Source organism: Sminthopsis crassicaudata, chromosome 3, assembly GCF_048593235.1.
Source record: "Sminthopsis crassicaudata isolate SCR6 chromosome 3, ASM4859323v1, whole genome shotgun sequence".
In the NCBI taxonomy this organism is placed as follows: Eukaryota; Metazoa; Chordata; class Mammalia; order Dasyuromorphia; family Dasyuridae; genus Sminthopsis; species Sminthopsis crassicaudata.
In genome coordinates, this window is record NC_133619.1 from 651,802,817 (window position 1) to 651,818,988 (window position 16,172).

The 16,172-nt window shown below is 63.6% G+C and overlaps 3 protein-coding genes across 3 annotated transcripts; all 3 read left to right on the forward strand.

Moving 5' to 3' along the window:
* The first annotated feature begins 765 nt into the window (after positions 1–765).
* On the forward strand, positions 766–2,901 carry RPS11 (ribosomal protein S11). Its single transcript, XM_074308226.1, has 5 exons — positions 766–1,552; positions 1,887–2,018; positions 2,111–2,186; positions 2,264–2,393; positions 2,688–2,901. The coding sequence occupies exons 1-5, from the start codon at positions 1,538–1,540 to the stop codon at positions 2,809–2,811; spliced, it is 477 nt and encodes a 158-aa protein (XP_074164327.1). The 5' UTR covers positions 766–1,537; the 3' UTR covers positions 2,812–2,901.
* Positions 2,902–5,927: 3,026 nt separating this feature from the next.
* Positions 5,928–11,288, forward strand: FCGRT (Fc gamma receptor and transporter). The gene is made up of 10 exons (XM_074302662.1): positions 5,928–6,069; positions 6,926–7,021; positions 7,706–7,995; positions 8,438–8,735; positions 8,939–9,028; positions 9,242–9,484; positions 9,576–9,851; positions 10,393–10,671; positions 10,765–10,887; positions 10,977–11,288. The coding sequence occupies exons 1-10, from the start codon at positions 5,928–5,930 to the stop codon at positions 11,063–11,065; spliced, it is 1,926 nt and encodes a 641-aa protein (XP_074158763.1). The 3' UTR covers positions 11,066–11,288.
* Positions 11,289–11,683: 395 nt separating this feature from the next.
* Positions 11,684–16,127, forward strand: RCN3 (reticulocalbin 3). The gene is made up of 7 exons (XM_074308250.1): positions 11,684–11,805; positions 12,922–13,165; positions 13,719–13,921; positions 14,582–14,754; positions 14,971–15,031; positions 15,118–15,320; positions 15,419–16,127. The coding sequence occupies exons 2-7, from the start codon at positions 12,924–12,926 to the stop codon at positions 15,524–15,526; spliced, it is 990 nt and encodes a 329-aa protein (XP_074164351.1). The 5' UTR covers positions 11,684–11,805; positions 12,922–12,923; the 3' UTR covers positions 15,527–16,127.
* Positions 16,128–16,172: the final 45 nt, after the last annotated feature.

Consider the following 16,172-nt stretch of genomic DNA (forward strand, 5'->3'; position numbering starts at 1 on the left):
ACTGTCTGAGGCTTTATTTGGATCCAGGTCTTCCTTATGTCAAGTGCAGCCCCGCGCCTCCTAGCAGCGTCTATCACAATTAGGGCCAGCTGGATGCCACAATGGGGAGAGTTAGGAAGATTTCAGACACTTATTATTAGCTCTGTGACCGCGGGCAAATCACCTGTTTGCCTCAGTTTCCTCATCTGTAAGGAAACGACAAAACACTCCATATCTTGGCTAAGAAAACGCCAGATGGCGTGGAGAAGACCGGCTTTAACTCTCCATTCTCTCACAGGGAAGGAAACAAGCTGAGATCCGAGGCCATTCCAATAGACTTGGGATGGAAAATGGCGTGCAGCCAGAAGCCTGGAGCCTGTTTTCCCCTGGGGGTTGTTTTGTTTTTCCCTTTAGGCCTGATTTTTCTTGCCCGCCCATATTTCACCCGTATCCGATTGCTCGCTGTCCTGGGGAAGGAGCTGGGGGGTTAGGGAGAGCCATGTGGGACACGGTCTTACAGAATAAAAGGGGGAAGGAAACGGGCATTTATTAAGCGCCTCCTGGGCGCGGGCACCGGCTACAGGCTTTAAGAAGACGCCGTGTTTCCCATGCGTTTAAGCTGTGCTGAATTACTCCCTGTTTGGAGAAGGGGTAGGGGGAAGGGAGGGAGAACTGGGAACGGAAGGCTTTGTAAGGGCGAGCGCTGCGCACTAGCTATGCACGTGAACGCAACAAGCCGGGGCAGCGCCTCGGACGAGCGGCCCTCGCGCGGGGGCAGACGGCTCCGCGGACTCGGAGCCAGGCCCCCGCGCTGCCGGGGGCGACGCCTGCGAGCGTGCGTGCGGGGGGGCGGGGCCCTGAGGCCGCCGTCCTCCCCGGCACCAGACGGGGGCGCCCCGCCCGCCCCAGCCTCACGCTGCGAGACCCCCAGGGGCCTCGCAAGCCCGGGCTGAGCCTTCCGTGCTGGGTGACCTTGGACGAGCCCCGGCTGCCTCGGTTCCCTGCCCGTAAAGTGGGCGCGGAGGCTGTGTGGGGGGACTAGCACAAGGGCGGCACTAAAGCCCCGGCTCCTATCCTTTCCCGGGGACTGACCCCCATAGAAAAAAAGAGGATCACGTCGAGTCTGCGCGCCCCCAGCAAGGGGAGTCAAAGGGGAGGGCCGTGGGGGGCTCCCGGGCCGCGGGGGCCTCCAGGCCGCAGACTCACAAAGAAGCGCGCCGCTTGATAGGCGGATGGAAAAGAAAAGGGAACGAAAGGCGTTCCCCGGCGTCCTCCCGGAAGTCCCGCCCCCGAGCCACGGCACCATCCAATCATACGTGGTGGTTTTTTCTTCTCCGCCCCCCGGGTGGACGTCACATGTGCCTTCTCCGCTTCCCGGAAGGCCTGCCCACCCCTCCTTTAGCTTGGGCCTTGGTCCCCGCCTGCCCGCTCCGGCGTGTTGCGTCACTTCCTGCTCGGCCCTTGCCTCGTGTTTAAGGAGACCCCGGCGGCCACTTTCCGGTCCTTTTCGGCCCGTTCATCTTAGAGAAGAGGAGCGAGAGACGAGCGAAGCGGCGCCATGGCGGACATCCAGGTGCGCGCATGCGTGGGCTCGGGTTCGGTTCGGTGGGGGGGGGAGGACCGAACCCCCCCCCCCGAAGATCCTGCCGCCCCCGGCCCCACGTGGCTGCGGGGTCTCCGAGGGGCGGCCCCGTCCATGCGTCTGAGTCCCCTGGTGTCTGTGAGGGGCTCTGCGCCGGCCGGGGCTGCTCTCTGGCTCCCTCCGGTCTCAGACACACGTGTCTCCCCCTTGTCTCTGAGAGTCTCTGTGTCTCTGCCGCCCATCCGCGGGGGAGGGGCCCCCGGCCCCCCCAGGTGTGTGTGCGCCCCCGGCCCCGGGCTGAGCCCCGCTGTGCCTCTCCCTGCAGACCGAGCGTGCCTACCAGAAGCAGCCCACCATCTTCCAGAACAAGAAGCGGGTGCTGCTCGGGGACACGGCCAAGGAGAAGCTGCCCAGGTACTACAAGAACATCGGCCTGGGCTTCAAGACCCCCAAGGAGGTGAGTGCCGCCCCCCCCCCCCACCCGGGCGGCCCGCCCCTCCCCCACCCGGGCCGCCCGCCCCTCCCCCTCACGCTCTCTCCTCCCTCCAGGCCATCGAGGGCACCTACATTGACAAGAAGTGCCCCTTCACCGGCAACGTCTCCATCCGCGGCCGCATCTTGTCTGGTGAGTCCGGGGCCGGTGGGCTGGGGACGCGGGAGCGCGGCCGGGGCCCTCCGTCACTCCTGTCTCGGCCCCCCCAGGTGTGGTGACCAAGATGAAGATGCAGAGGACCATCGTCATCCGCCGGGACTACCTGCATTACATCCGCAAGTACAACCGCTTCGAGAAGCGCCACAAGAACATGTCCGTGCACCTGTCGCCCTGCTTCAGGTAAGGGCCTGTGCCAGCCTCTGGCCGAGCCCTGCGGGCACCAAGACCCCGGCTCTGCCCCGTGGCGTTCGGGCCAGGCCTCGGGCGCTGAGAGGGAGAGTGCCACGCTCACGCAGGGGCAGGCACGCTCCGCGGCTCTGCCCGCAGCCTCCAGGCTGAATCGGTTCCTGCCGGACCCGCCCCCTCTCCCTCCTTCCGCCTCAGTCTCCCCTGCGTGGCGGCGGAGGGCCGCGGCCTCCCAGCAGGAAGTCTGGGTCAGGGCCGCGGCCGATCCTCCTCCTCCTGTGCCCGCAGAGACGTCCAGATCGGAGACATCGTGACTGTGGGCGAGTGCAGGCCCCTCAGCAAGACCGTGAGGTTCAACGTGCTGAAGGTCACCAAGGCAGCCGGGACCAAGAAGCAGTTCCAGAAGTTCTGAGCCCCCCTGGCGGGGGCGGGGCGCGTGTGCCAGAGTGCCCGCTGTGGCCCTGCCAGCTGCTCTGCCAATAAAGACATCCTTTCCCTATAATCCGTGTCCTGTGCCTGTGTGACCCCCGCATCCCCACCTGCTGGGGACCCTTCCCCACTGTGGTCCTCGGCGCCCCGGCCGCAGCGGGCCTTGTGGCTCTGACTGCTGAGGGTGCAGACCCTCCAGCCGCCTCCCCTCTCCCCGGCTCCGGGACGGGACCAGAGACCCCGATTCTGGGGGCTTGGGCTCAAACCTCAGCAAGACGCACAGGGCCTGTGTTCTTCTGCCTCCTGGTGGAGTCAGGGGGGCTTCTGCCCGGCCCCCCCCTTTGGAAGAGCCCACAGGCCGGGAGGAGCTGGGGAGAGGGCCTGGGGGGCCTCCTGGCTCAAGCGGCTTACCCCCGACTCCCCATCCCCCACAGCCCGTACCCGGTCTCCGATGGACTCTGGTACGAGGGTTGGGAGATGGGGCTCCGGGACTGGCAGACGGGCTGGGCGGCTGCTGCTGCTGGCACTGGGGAGCTTTAAACCGGCCCCCCACCAATTGCCGGTGGCGCCCGCCCAGGGTGGGGGTGTGGCAGGTTCCTGTGAGAGGAAACCCAGGGGCCACATCAAAGCCCAGGCAGCAACAGGAAGTGCTCTTGGCCCCCACCCAGGATCCTGGGCTGGGGGAGACCCCACCCTTCTGTCCTGGCAAAGGGGTTCCAGTGCGGGGCACCCGAGGAGGTGGGGGGAGTGTAGCTGGCCGCCTCCAAGGCCCTGCGGAGCTCTGGCCTTCCCCAGCTCCCCCACACTCAGGGCCCAGCCCCGAGGGGCTCTCAGTGAGTGGCCAGTGGGCTCCTCACCCTCCAGCAGGGCACATTGTGGGAGTCCCCCTCTGGCACTCTGCCCAGTCAGGGAGACAGCCCTTCCCCCAGGACCAGAGTTCAAATCCAGCTCTGACAGCTTCCACTTTGGTCTACGAAGCAGGTCTGGTAACAATGGGGCCGGGGCACTCAGACCAGAGAGTAAATGGCAGCCCTTCTCGCTGCCCAGTGGGCGCCGGCCCTGGTTGTGGTCCTGTTGTGGGAACCCTCGGGCCGGACTGGGAAGCTGTTCTGGCAGATGTTCCAGCCCGCTGGCCAACGGCGAGCCCTTCCTGCGCTCTCCAGGCCCGGAGCGCATCCTGGGAATGGAAGGCAAGGGCCTGGAGCGACCACCCGAGGAGGACAGGGTGGGGATGGGGCGGGGAAGCTCTGGGGAGAGGGCTGAGGAACTTCCCCGGTTCTCGGGGCTGGGATCCTGCCCCCACTGCCTCCAAGGGCATAACCCTTGCCAGCCAGCACTGAGCCCTCAAGCGCTCGCCCTCGGCCCCAGAAAGTCAAAGAGCTGGGGCAGAGAGGGCACCGGCCCCGCAGACGGGTCTGAGCCTTGGTGAGCCCGAGATGCTCCAGGTCCTTTCTGCTCCAATCACCCTGGAGATTACTCCAGGAGGGGCTGGGAAGGGGAAATGAGGCTTTCTGGACACTGAAAAGACTGGGAGAATCAGTCCGCCTTTCCAGGGAGAGTCACACTTGGAGAGTCCTGCTGGTGTGCATTTATTAAGCGCCTGTGGTGTGCTGCCTAACTCCTGGAGGCAGCCCCAGGGGAGGCACTGAGGTGAAGCCAAGGTGGAACTCCAGCCGGTGGGAGGGAAGCAGGGAGAAGGGGAGCTCGGAGGTACCACCGGAGGAAGAAAAAGGATCCCACAGCCTGCCCTGGTGTTGGCTGGAAAGTACCCAGAAAAACCAGAAGATGCAGGGTGCATAAAAATAGCCCCAACCTTGGTTCCAAAGAAGGAGGAAGAGCTCTCAGGAGGGGGGCTCGGGGTGTGGACGCAGGGTGTGGAGCTGGTTTTGCTCAACTGCCTTTCTTTGTTTTCCTCTCAGTTTTTGTTTGTGGCAAGGGCTAGCCCAGTGGTTAGGGCAGAAGGTGTAGAAATGAAGGTGATTTGAGAACACATTGGAAAAAGGTTTTTAAGGAAACAAGTTTTGAAAGGTTCCTGGATAACGTGCAGTGGTAGTTCACTGATCCTGGCGAAGGCGGGAGGAAGGACGGGACGAGTTTGGGGTTATGAACGTGGGTGTCTGGAATGGGCGAGACCCTCAGCAGAGCTCGGGGTGTTTGGGGGACGGAGGGTCGTGACCCGCGGGGGTTTCTTTTTCCTTGCTCAGAGCTGTGATTTCCTAAGTGAGGTGGGATTCCGCTTTCCATAACCCTTAACCTCAGGAAAGAAGGAAGAGAACACAGCAACAAGATGCTCACGTGACCAATTGGCATGGACAGGGTGGTTCAAGTCAATTCTAAAAGGCTTGTGATGGCGAGAGCCTTCTCCCCTCCGAGACACTGTGGGGACTGAATGTGGACTACCATGCAGCGTTTCCCCTTCTTCTGTTGTTCACTTGCTTTTTCATTCTCATTTTCCCCTTTTAATCTGATTTTTCTTGTGTAGCGTGGCAATTGTGGAAATATAGAGAATTGCACATGTTTAACATATATTGATTGATTGTGTGCTGTCTCGGGAAGGAGGAAGACTCTGGAGCCCACTATGCATCTATTTGAAAATAAACAGCTAAGAGTGAAAGGAGCAGAACCAGGAGATCACTGTACACTTCAACAACAATACTGGATGAGGATGTATTCTGATGGAAAATGATAACATAGAGAAGAGCTAATCCAATTCCAACTGATCACTGATGGACAGAATCAGCTACACCCAGAGAAGGAACACTGGGAAATGAGTGTAAACTGTTTGCATTTTTTGTTTTCCTCGCCAGGTTATTTTTACCTTCCGAATCCAATTCTTCCTGTGCAACAATAACTACAAAAATTCGGTTCTGCACATATACATTGTACCTAGGATATACTATAAGATATTTAATATATATGGGAATGCCTGCCATCTAGGGGAGGAGGTGGAGGATGGGAAGGGAAACTTGGGAGCAGAAGGGAGTACAAGGGATAATGTTGTAAAAAATTACCCAGGCATATGTTCTTTAAAAAAATGTTATCATTATAAAATTAACCAAAAAAAGGAAAAAAGAAAATAAACAGCTAAAAGCAGATGCGATGGGGGAACGTGACTGCTCCGGCCCACAGTTGGCCCTTTTGGGGGCAGACGGCGGTTTCTGTCGGGAGTCTGTCGAGGATGGCTGTGTCGCTGGGAAGAGCAAGGCCGCCTGGCTGATGGAGGCCGACTCTGGCCCCATTGGCTTGCAGTCTGTTCTTCCTTCTGGAAGGGGACCATGACCACAGGAAGGCGGGACTGGGACGCTTGCGTGATATGGATCCAAGTAAGGGAGGCCGTGCGGTCAGCCTCCTCGCTTTGGGGCCGGCCAGGATGCAGCTAAGTCACCGGGAGAGCCCACACAATGGGCAGGATGGCACCCCTGGGCGGTGGGTGGAGTACAGCTCCACCTGGTGGGCAAATTCCGTCCTACTCCCTTGCTGGATAATTAATCAAGTGGCAGCCTGCCTTTCAGTAGGCCGCAGAGAGGATTCCACAGCGGACTGCTCTTGTTTCCTCCCTCCCATGCTCGTGGCAGAGTAAAGGAAAGCAGGGACACCAGGCGGGGAGGTCCGGGAGGATCCCCTTCCCCAGTCCAAACAGGCCGCCATTCCCAGCCGTGTGCCCCGAGCAAGCCCCTTCACCCTGTTTGCCTCAGTATCCTCATCTGCAAAATGAGCTGCAGAAACAAATGGTAAATCAGGCCAGTATCTGCCAAGAAAACCCTGAGTGGAACGCGAGTGGAAAACAAATCAGAACTTGAACTCGGAGCAGAAGTGCTGCTCTGCAGACCACAGCGGCTGCCTTCCTCTCTGGGGGCCTGGCATCTGAGGGCACGAGCACGAGCCCACCCATTTTCTGTGGGCCACTTCCTGGGGCTTCCTTGGTTACGGGAAGAAGGATGGGGCAATGGGGCGAAGCTGCAAGGAGGCAGATTTAAGCCTCACTGATGTAAGCAAAAAAAAAAGAAGAAATCCCGGCGACTGCAGCTGTCCCCGCGTGGGCCGGGCTCTTTGTAAAGGTAGCGGCTCCCTCACTGGCTGCTTTTCCTTGTGAGCAGGCTTGCAGTCGAGGACTAGGAGGAGGACCCCCGCTGGGTACGGGAAAGGCCTCCTGTGGAGCGTGAGGCTCTCTCTGGGTCGCCAAGGAAGCCGAGGTGAGGAGGGGGTGCTCGGAAAGGCCTGGGCAGGGAAGTGGAGGCTCCTGGAGGAGCGGGAGCTATTGAGCTGAATCGGAGTGTTCTAGAAGCGGGGCGAGGGGGAAGAAGATTGGAAAGGTAGGCTTGGACAGGTTAGGAAAGCCTAGATGGCCACCAGTGGGGTTCCTATGGGACTCTAAAGGGTGCCGCTCTCTGGAGGTTACATGTGTTTCTTGGGGAAATTCCCTTTGGCAGTGGAACAACAGAGGGAGACCGGTGAGCACCGACGGGTAGTTTAAAAAACTTACAGCTGAGGAAACTGAGGTAGAAGTTAAGAGCCCCCCGTCACACAAGCAGGGGCTGATTGCGAGCTTTGGAAGCTCGGTGACGGAGAAGATGGAGCCGGTGATCGCGGAGCGAGCGGGAAAGGGTGGAAGCCGGGGCCTGGGGGGATCACCAGCTCTGGTTTGGACCCGTTGGGCTCCACGGCAGGGACGTCACGCTCCAATAGGAAGGAGCCCCACAGAGCAGACTAAGCGTCTCCCCCCCGCTGTACTGAGCCACAGGCTCGGCTCTGTTTTTAGCTATTCCCGGTTACTTTTGCCTCCTCACACTGTCTGTTCTACATTTTAATTTGTTTTGCTAATTTCTCCGTTACTTTTGTTCCTTGTGTCCCCGCGGTCTCCGTCCTGTTGTATTTAGTGTCCAACCCTCCCCGTCACTGTCCCCGCGGGCTGGCCGTGCGTGACACCCGGCGAGGGAGGTGCAGCGGCCCGGAGCTGGGGGGGCGCGTGGAAGGCAAATGGAACGGTGCGGCGAGGCAGAGCTTCGATGAGACGGGGATTGAGCGCCTCCTCTCTGCCAGCACCGGTTCAGCAGCGGGCCCACCGTCCCCGGCCCCACGGACGGGGTCCCCAGCTCCGCGCCGGGCCGGGCCGCCCCAGCAGCCTGCGGAGGGGCGGCCCCGGAGCCCGCGAGGCTCCTCCCAGCAGGTGTTTCCGCCGAAGCCGCGGCCCCGCCCCCCGAGGCCGGTTATTTACCTCGGGAGCGGGCGCGCGCTTGGCTCCACCCCGCTGTTTTTGTGACTTGGGCTCCCACGGGGCCAGAGGGGGCGGACCCCGGCGGAAGCCCGGCCCCTTTCCCGCCCTAGTCCCCCCCCCTCACTCCCCACCCCTCCCTCGGAAAAAGTACCGATCGCCCGGTCCCGCACAGTCCCGGGCCAGATAGACAGGCAGAGCCCCGCCCCGCCCCCCGCTGCCCGAGGTGTCCGTCAGGAGGGCCGGGGCTGGCAGCCCGACGGGCGAGGCTGGCCTTTGACCTTGGGCACAAGCTGTCCCTCTGCAGTTCGGGACGTTAGAGGGGGAGGGAGGGCAGTTTTGGCCAGGTCTCCGCCCACTCCCTGAGGGGAAGTGGGCCAGGGGCCATTCCGGGAAGGGAGGCGGGGTGGGGGGCCAGGCGCAGAAGGAGCTGGAGTGGAACGGAAGCGGGAGAGGCCGAGCTCCAGCCGGGGTGGGCTGGGTGGGGGAGGCAGGATGCAGTAGGGGAAGTGCCCGAGGTCTGTCACGAGAGTCCTTGGCCAGCGCCAGCGAGGCGGGCCGGACGGGCGACTCGGGAGGGACGCGGACTTCGGAGTGCCCCGAGGGGGCGGGGAGCGCGGCTGCCCGGGGCAGGAGGGACGAGGCCGGGCCCGAGGGTCCTGGGGGGCGTGGCCGGGCTCCGGGATCCCCCTGCGGCAAGTGGGGAAGGCTGGGCAGAGGCCGAGGGGTTCTCCTGGGGGCTAGCTCCGGGCCCCTTGTGGGCCTCCCTGGGTGGGGGGGGATCCATGGCTTTCCTGTAGTGGCTCTTGGGAGGGCCTTTCCCGTTCCTGCTGGGTGCACTGGTTCTGGTCAGGTAGCCCAGGCCCTGTGGGGCCTGTGACTCAGTTTCTCCCTTCAGGTCTCACAATGGCAAGTCCCTCTCCTAAGCCCCAGAATCTCCCCTTCCTGGCGCTGCTGTTCTTCCCGTTGCTGAGGGCGTTGAGTGCAGGTGAGGGAGGAAGGAAGGGAAGCTCGAGCCTTGGGTGGCAGATTTGGGTGGCAGGGCTGGGGTCATCGAAGGCCCCCCTTACGCCCCCTCCCCGTTTCCTGTTTGTCCTGGCCCTGGCTGATGGTTTCTTCTCCCTGTCTCTCCCCATACTGGTCGGCCCGGCCTTCTCTGGCTGCCCCCGTCGGTCCCTGTGACCTGGGCTTGGACCGGCAGGGACGCCATCCTTATTCTACCAGCTCACTGCAGTGTCAAGTGCCCCTCGGGGGACCCCCAAGTTCTGGGCCTCAGGATGGCTGGGTCCCCAGCTCTTCCTGACCTACAGCTCTGGCGGCAATGCTGAGCCTTGGGGGGCCTGGCGCTGGGAGTCTCAGGACGCCTGGTTTTGGGAGGAGGAGACATGGTACCTGAAGAAGCAAGAACGGTTGCTGCAGGAAGCCCTAAGGGTGTCCAAGGAGGGTGAGGTTGGAGGGTCGGTGGGCCGGGCTGGAGGGGGCTCCTGATAGCAACGGGCTCCCTGCCTCACGACCTTCTCTGGGGCCTTCTCTAGGGGCCCAGATTTTCCAGGGCCTGGTGGGCTGCCAGCTGAAGCCCGACAACTCATCTCAGGCGACTGCCCGATTTGCCCTGGACGGGGTGGACCTCCTGACCTTTGACCCCACAAGAAGAGATTGGTTTGGAGACTCGGTGGAGGCCTCCAATGTGAGGAATAGCTGGTTCAACGAGAGCCAGCTGGCCGAGAAGCAGGTGGAGTTCCTCCTCATCACCTGCCCCCAGAGACTCAAAAGTCACCTGCAGAGGGGCAAGAACAACTTCCAGTGGACAGGTATGTGGGCAGCCGGCGGCAGGGCTGGGCCCAGGTGAGAGAGGGCCTGGCAGCCTGGAGGTGGACCCAGAAAGTGGGCAGCGGGGTCCTGCCGTCCATTCCCAGAAGGGGCCCCGGGCCGAAGCCGAGCCCTCCCGCCGTGCGGTGGGGAAAGGAGGTGGCCCAGCGCGTGTGGATCACCTTGGGGAGCTCCAGGACCTGGGGTGTTCAGCCATTTTAGGCGGGTGGGCAATCCCAGTCGGGGCTTTCTTGGCAAACACCAGGCTGTCGGCCGTGGCCCTCTGCAGCTCATTTGCAGATGAGAACACTGGGACCCGAAGGGCTCTTGCCCTGTCCGGGCTACCCAGTGTCTGAGGGCTTTGAGTTGGGGGTGACCAGTCTGACTCCCTGGCCATCCTGTGCACTATGGCGCCCCCTGGAGGCCGTAGTGATCGTCCACTCCCTTCCCTGAAATGAGCCTCAGAGGAAGGCAGGCCCTCGGTGCCGGGGCTGGTGCCGGGGCTGGTCCCTTGGGTGGCTCTGACCCGGCCGTTTTCCTCAGAGGCCCCTGAGGTGCGAGCCAGAAGCCTCGTCGGGCCAGGGGCCGCCTTGTCCACGCTCAGTTGCCAGGCCTTCTTCTTCTTCCCCCCGGAGCTGGAGCTGAAGTTCCTCCGGGAGGGGAAGCCGGTGACAGAGCCCCCGGCCCGGCTGGAGCCGTGGCCCAATGGAGACGGCACCTTCCATTCCCGGGGCACTCTGCAAGTCCCCCTTGGGGACGAGGCCCTCTACAGCTGCACGGTCCAACACCCTGCACTGACCCGCTCCATCACCGTGAACTTTGGTAAGAGCAGGGGTCCCCTGGGGCCACAGGATCCTTGGCCCCATCTGGGAAGCGCTCTGTGCCCACTGATCCACGCCTTCCCCCCACCTGCAGAGACCCCTGGCCGACTCCCTCTGCCCATCAGAGTCAGTCTGGTGGCGGGCTCCTTGCTGTTGTTGGCGTGCCTGGCAGCCGTGGTGGCCTTCGTGATCTATCGGAAGAAGGGGGGCCGGCCAGGTGAGCCGGGGTCCGGGGTTAGCAGGGGCAGGGAGGGCCCGGCAGCCCCCCTCATCCCGGTTCCTTCTTGTCTCTCTTGCTCCCGTCAGCTCCGTGGATTTTCCGGCGGCGGCGCGCGGGAGACGACGTGGGGGCCCTGCTCCCAGCCCCCGGCTCTGCCCAGGATTCCGGCTCCTGAGCGGCTGGCGGCCAGTCTGTCTGCTGCCGTCCTCCCCTGGGGGAGGGGCACTACCCTTCCGCCTGGCCGGGGCTTGTGGCTGGAGGCAGCGGCATCTCCGGAAGAAGTCCCGGCCCCTGTCCCCGTGGCCCGCTCCAGGCAGCCCTCCCGGATTTCCCCTCTGACAGTGCAGAAATGTCCTTATGTCCCTCTCTCCCAAACAAAACAAGATGATGGGTCCCGATTTCCGCAGTCTCCTTTTCTTCCGCATTGGGTTTGGGGGTGCGGGATGCATTCACCGAATGGGGGGCGTCCGTCTCGGGGAAGTTCTTCCCGGCATCTAACCGGCTGCTCGCTTGCTGCAGGATTGGACGCTCAGCTCTCGGCCCGCCCACCCCCCGTGCCCCTCCCTCCGGCCCGGGCCCGGGCGGCTGGGAGTTGTAGTTTCCCGAGCGCTCCGAAGGCACGGCAGCCTGACGCCGTCCAAGCTGGGGCTGGGGAGGGAGCCCTCGAGCCGCCCCCGCCCCTCGGCTCCCACCCTGAGGACGTGGCGCCGCGAGCCCAATGAGCGCCCGAGAAGGGGGAGGCCCCGCCCCCACCCGGGGCCTGCGCGTCCGGATTGGCCGGGAGGCGGGGCCACGAGGAGCCAGCCAGACGGGCGGGGGGGATGAAAGGAGGGAGCGGGGCACGGAGCTGCCTCTGAGCCAGCGCCGAGGGACGGGACGGGCCGGGCCGGGCCGGGCCGGGGTGGTGAGGACCAGGTGGGGCGCGGGCCCCCGTACCCCACTCTCCCCAGTCCAGCCCTCAGGCAGCCCCGCTCTGGGCCCCTGCCCATTCTCCATCCTCCCCGTGGCCTTTCGGGGTCTGGGTCCCAGCCCCTCTCTGTCACCCCCTCCCCCAGCCTCAGTCCCCGGCATCCCCCTCCGTAATCTCGGCAGCCTGGCTGCCCCTCGGCCCTGTGCTGGAGCTGGTGCCCTTTCTGTGCCTCTGAGCCCCACCCCAACCTCGAACTTTTGGGGCCCTAACTCACTCTCTAGCTTGCCTTTGTCTCTGACTCCCTGTCTGTGGCTCCCTCCCCTAAGCCCCCAGCTCCCCCATGCGCCCCTGCCCATCTTCTAGCCCCGGGGAGGAGGCCTGCCCTATTTGCTAGCGGCCAACGCTGAGCTTCCTCCAGCCCCACTTTGGGCCCCCAAGGCCATCCCCGGCTCCTCTGTCCCCACCCCTCTCTTCCTCCGGGCCCTCCAACTGGATCCAGCTTCTCGTTCCCATCCGTCACCTCTCTGCCCGAAGACATGCATGAGCCTTTGCCCCCCCCCCCAGCTCCTATCTCCCCCTCCCAGGCCTCTCGCTGCCCCCTGCCCCCACCTTGCCCGTCCCAGCCCCCTTCAGGAGCCCCGGCCATCTGCTTCCCCATTGCCCTGGCCCCCGCACCCCGGGCACCATTGCCCCTTCACCAGCCGTTCCTAAACTGGTCCGTCTCCATCCCGAGCCCGCGGGGAACTTTTCCGCCTTCTCTTTTTTCTCGAGTCTCCATCTCATCCCTAGGCAACCCCTGGCTCCTCTGCTTCTGGCCCAGCAGCACCTCGTCTGCCTTCTATCCCCACACCTTGCTGGGTTCTTCCCATGTCACCCCCACTCCTGTCTGCAGGAGCCCCTCCTCAACCTCCCTCCTGCCTCTGTACCACTCATTGCCCGGCCCTGCCCCTTTGCCCTTCTGCGTCGCCTCCTCCTTTGTCCCTGGCAGGCTTCCCTCATCGCCCCTTTCCTGTTCTCGGCCCCCCCCCTTGCTGCCTCTTGACCTTCCCCTGGTCCCTGCCACATATGGCCCTGTCCATCCTGGGGCCAGTTCTCTGAGCTGTTGGACCTCTCCCCTCCAGGGATGACGTGGCTGTGGTCAGTGCTGCTGCTGGGGCTATCCCTGGCCAAAGGGGCGTGGGGCAAGCCCCCCCCGGACGCCGGGACCCCTCATTCAAGCCGGGTGCACCAGCAGGTCCCGCTGAGCGAAGCCAAACACGACGATGCCCACGGAGACTTCCAGTTTGACCACGAGGCCTTCCTGGGCCGCGAGGCGGCTCGGGAGTTTGACCAGCTCAGCCCGGAGGAGAGTAAAGCTCGGCTGGGGTACGAGGGGGGGCCTGGGCTAGTCTTCCCATCCCAAACCTTGGATGGGTCGGACATGGTGGGGGTGGGAAGTTAGCATCTCTTGCCATATAAGGAACAGCAGAAGAGGCTGTTTACCCCGGAGAGAGAAGGGCAAGGGGGGGGGGTTGTGAGGGGGCCGATCTGGCCTCCAGGACTTGGAAGGCTTGTGGGAGGGAGGGAGGAAGGATGAGCAGGAGGGGAGGCATGGGGGTGGGGCAGGGTTAGGGAGGAAGTAACTGGGAAAGAGACTTAGGCTCAATCTGGGAACCCCCCACCCCCCCCCCCAGGAGCAGAGAGCCATGGGGCAGGCTGGGGGGGAACCCTTCCCTGCCCACTTCTAGCCAACTCAGGATGGCCCCTTGGCCAGGCTGGGTTTAGTGAGGGGGCCACTGGGGCAGCCATTCAATGTGAAAACCAGCCCTAAAGCCAAGCTTCCTCTGACTGGGAGCTGGGCACCTCCAGGTAGGGCGGCTGGGGGGTCTGGGGCCGCCGGTGGCCAGCTCTGATGCCCCCCACCCGGGCCCCGCTGCAGGAAGATCGTAGACCGGATGGACCGAGACGGCGACGGCGACGGCTGGGTGTCCCTGGATGAACTGCGCGCCTGGATCGCACACACGCAGCAGCGCCACATCCGAGACTCGGTCACGTCGGCCTGGGACACCTACGACACCGACCAGGACGGCCGGGTGGGCTGGGGGGAGCTGCGCAACATCACCTACGGCCACTACCAGCCAGGTGAGCCTGGGGTCCCCGAGCCCTCTGTCCCTGCGGCCTGACCTGTGTCCCTGCCTCAGCCGGGGCTGCCAGGCCTCCCCTGGCCGGAGGCCCAATCTCCTGCTGCCCCATCCCCTCCTCAGGGACGGGCCCTCTCTGGTCCTGCTCCCCCTGCCCCAGGCCTCTCTACAGGGCTGCTTCAGCTTTTCCTCTGGAGCAGCCCCGCCAGGAAGTTCCCCTGAATGTTGTAGGACCCGAGTCAGTCACGGCCTCCCTCCTGGCTGGAACTGCCCCGTCTGCCATTTCCCTTGAGCCTCGAGGATGGAGCCCCTTGAGGAGTGCCTTCTCCCCTGGTCTCTTGACAAGGGGTGACTCCTACATCAATCCCCCGGCCCCTTTGAACCTTTTTCCTGACTCCCCCCTTGTCCCTACGAGGAGCCCTCCACTCCTCTCTCCAGTGGGGGAGGCGACCAGAAGCCCCCGGGGCTCCCGGGACCGGGCATCTGTGGCCGGGGCTTTCTCCCAATGGCCCAAAGCAGCCCCTGCTTCCCTGCGCCCCCCTCTCCAGGGCTAGGGCTTCTGCCCTCTTGCTCCCCCGCTGCCTTCAGGGCCTCTGCTTCAGCTCCTGGCCCTGCCTTCCCCCTCCTGACTTGGTTTTCCCTCCTGTCCTCCCTCCCCCAGGGGAGGAATTCTCGGACGTGGAGGATGCAGACACCTACAAGAAGCTCCTGGCCCGAGATGAGCGGCGATTCCGAGCGGCCGACCAAGATGGCGACTCGCAGGCCACCAGGGAGGAGTTCACGGCCTTCTTGCATCCGGAGGAGTTCCCCCACATGCGAGACATCGTCATTGCTGTGAGGATGCAGGCGCTGCCCCTCCCCGGCCTCCCTCTGGGTGTCTGTGGGGGGCCCGGATTTGCTAGCCCTTCTTCCCTGGGCCCATTGGGTCGCTTCTTGGGCCCGACTCCTCGCCTCTGGGAGGGGAGACCCCGATAAGGTGACCCCTCAGGGCCCCCTGTCCCAAGTCTATGACCCCATAACCCTCAAGCCTGGCTCCTCCTTTTCCCTCAGGAGACCCTGGAGGATTTAGACAGAAATGGAGACGGCTACGTGCAAGTGGACGAATACATAGGTGAGGGGGCTCCACCTTGGGGAGGGACCCGCTGCCCTGGCTCGGAGGGAGGCTGACGTCCTTTGCCCTTCTCCCCACATGCCCAGCGGACCTGTACTCCCCGGAGCCGGACGGAGGCGAGGAGCCCGCCTGGGTGCAGACGGAACGGCAACAGTTCCGAGACTTTCGGGACCTGAATGGGGACGGGCACCTGGATGGGCGCGAGGTTGGCCACTGGGTGCTGCCCCCGGCCCAGGACCAGCCGCTGGTGGAGGCCAATCACCTGCTGCAGGAGAGCGACACTGACAAGGTAGGGAGCCCCAGGGAGGCCGGGCTGGGGGCTGCGGGAGACTCCCAGTGTTCACTTCTCCCAGCCCCGGCCCGGCACCTGATAGAGCCTTCCCACAGGACGGACGCCTGAGCAAACAGGAGATCCTGGGCAACTGGAACATGTTTGTGGGCAGCCAGGCCACCAACTACGGCGAGGACCTGACTCGGCACCACGACGAGCTCTGAGCACTCCCAAGCCCAGGGACTCAGCAACCAGGGGTCTGGCCCCCGGTCCTCCCAGCCACTCCCAGCAGCACTTGGGAACCGCTGCTATAAAATGTCATTTTCAGTCCCATACTCTGGCCCCGCCTACACTCCCCCCCCCCCCCCAAGACACAAGCTCCCATTACCCATAGGTAGTGAGCATTGGGGCACTGTGTGCCAAGCCTCTGGCTAGGCACTGGAGACCTGAAGGGGAAACAAAAAGTATGGGCTCTGCCCCAAGGTCCCTTGGGCCTGCCTGCCCTGCTCCCAGCCCCCGAAGCCTAGGTTCCTGGCAGAGAACCCAGGGCCTGGGGGTCCTGACTGGAGGCTCTGAGCATCTTCTGGGGATCCTGAACACTCTTCCTCTCTGGAGGACATGGGGGGGGGCAGCTTCCCAAGTCACAACCCCGAGCCTTGCAGGCCTGGCTGGCAGCATCAGCATGGGCACCGGGCCCCCAGGTGCCAGCGGGCAGAACGTCTGAGCCCTAGCCCAGCAGGAAGGCCCGATTCGCGTTCTCCCCTCCTTGTCCAGACTCAGACAGATGGAGGGGAGGAGGGGCTGCAATAAAAGCTGAGGCCTTAACTTCTCTGAGTCTGGCCTGTTTTGGGGGCACTGGCAGGGGGATGC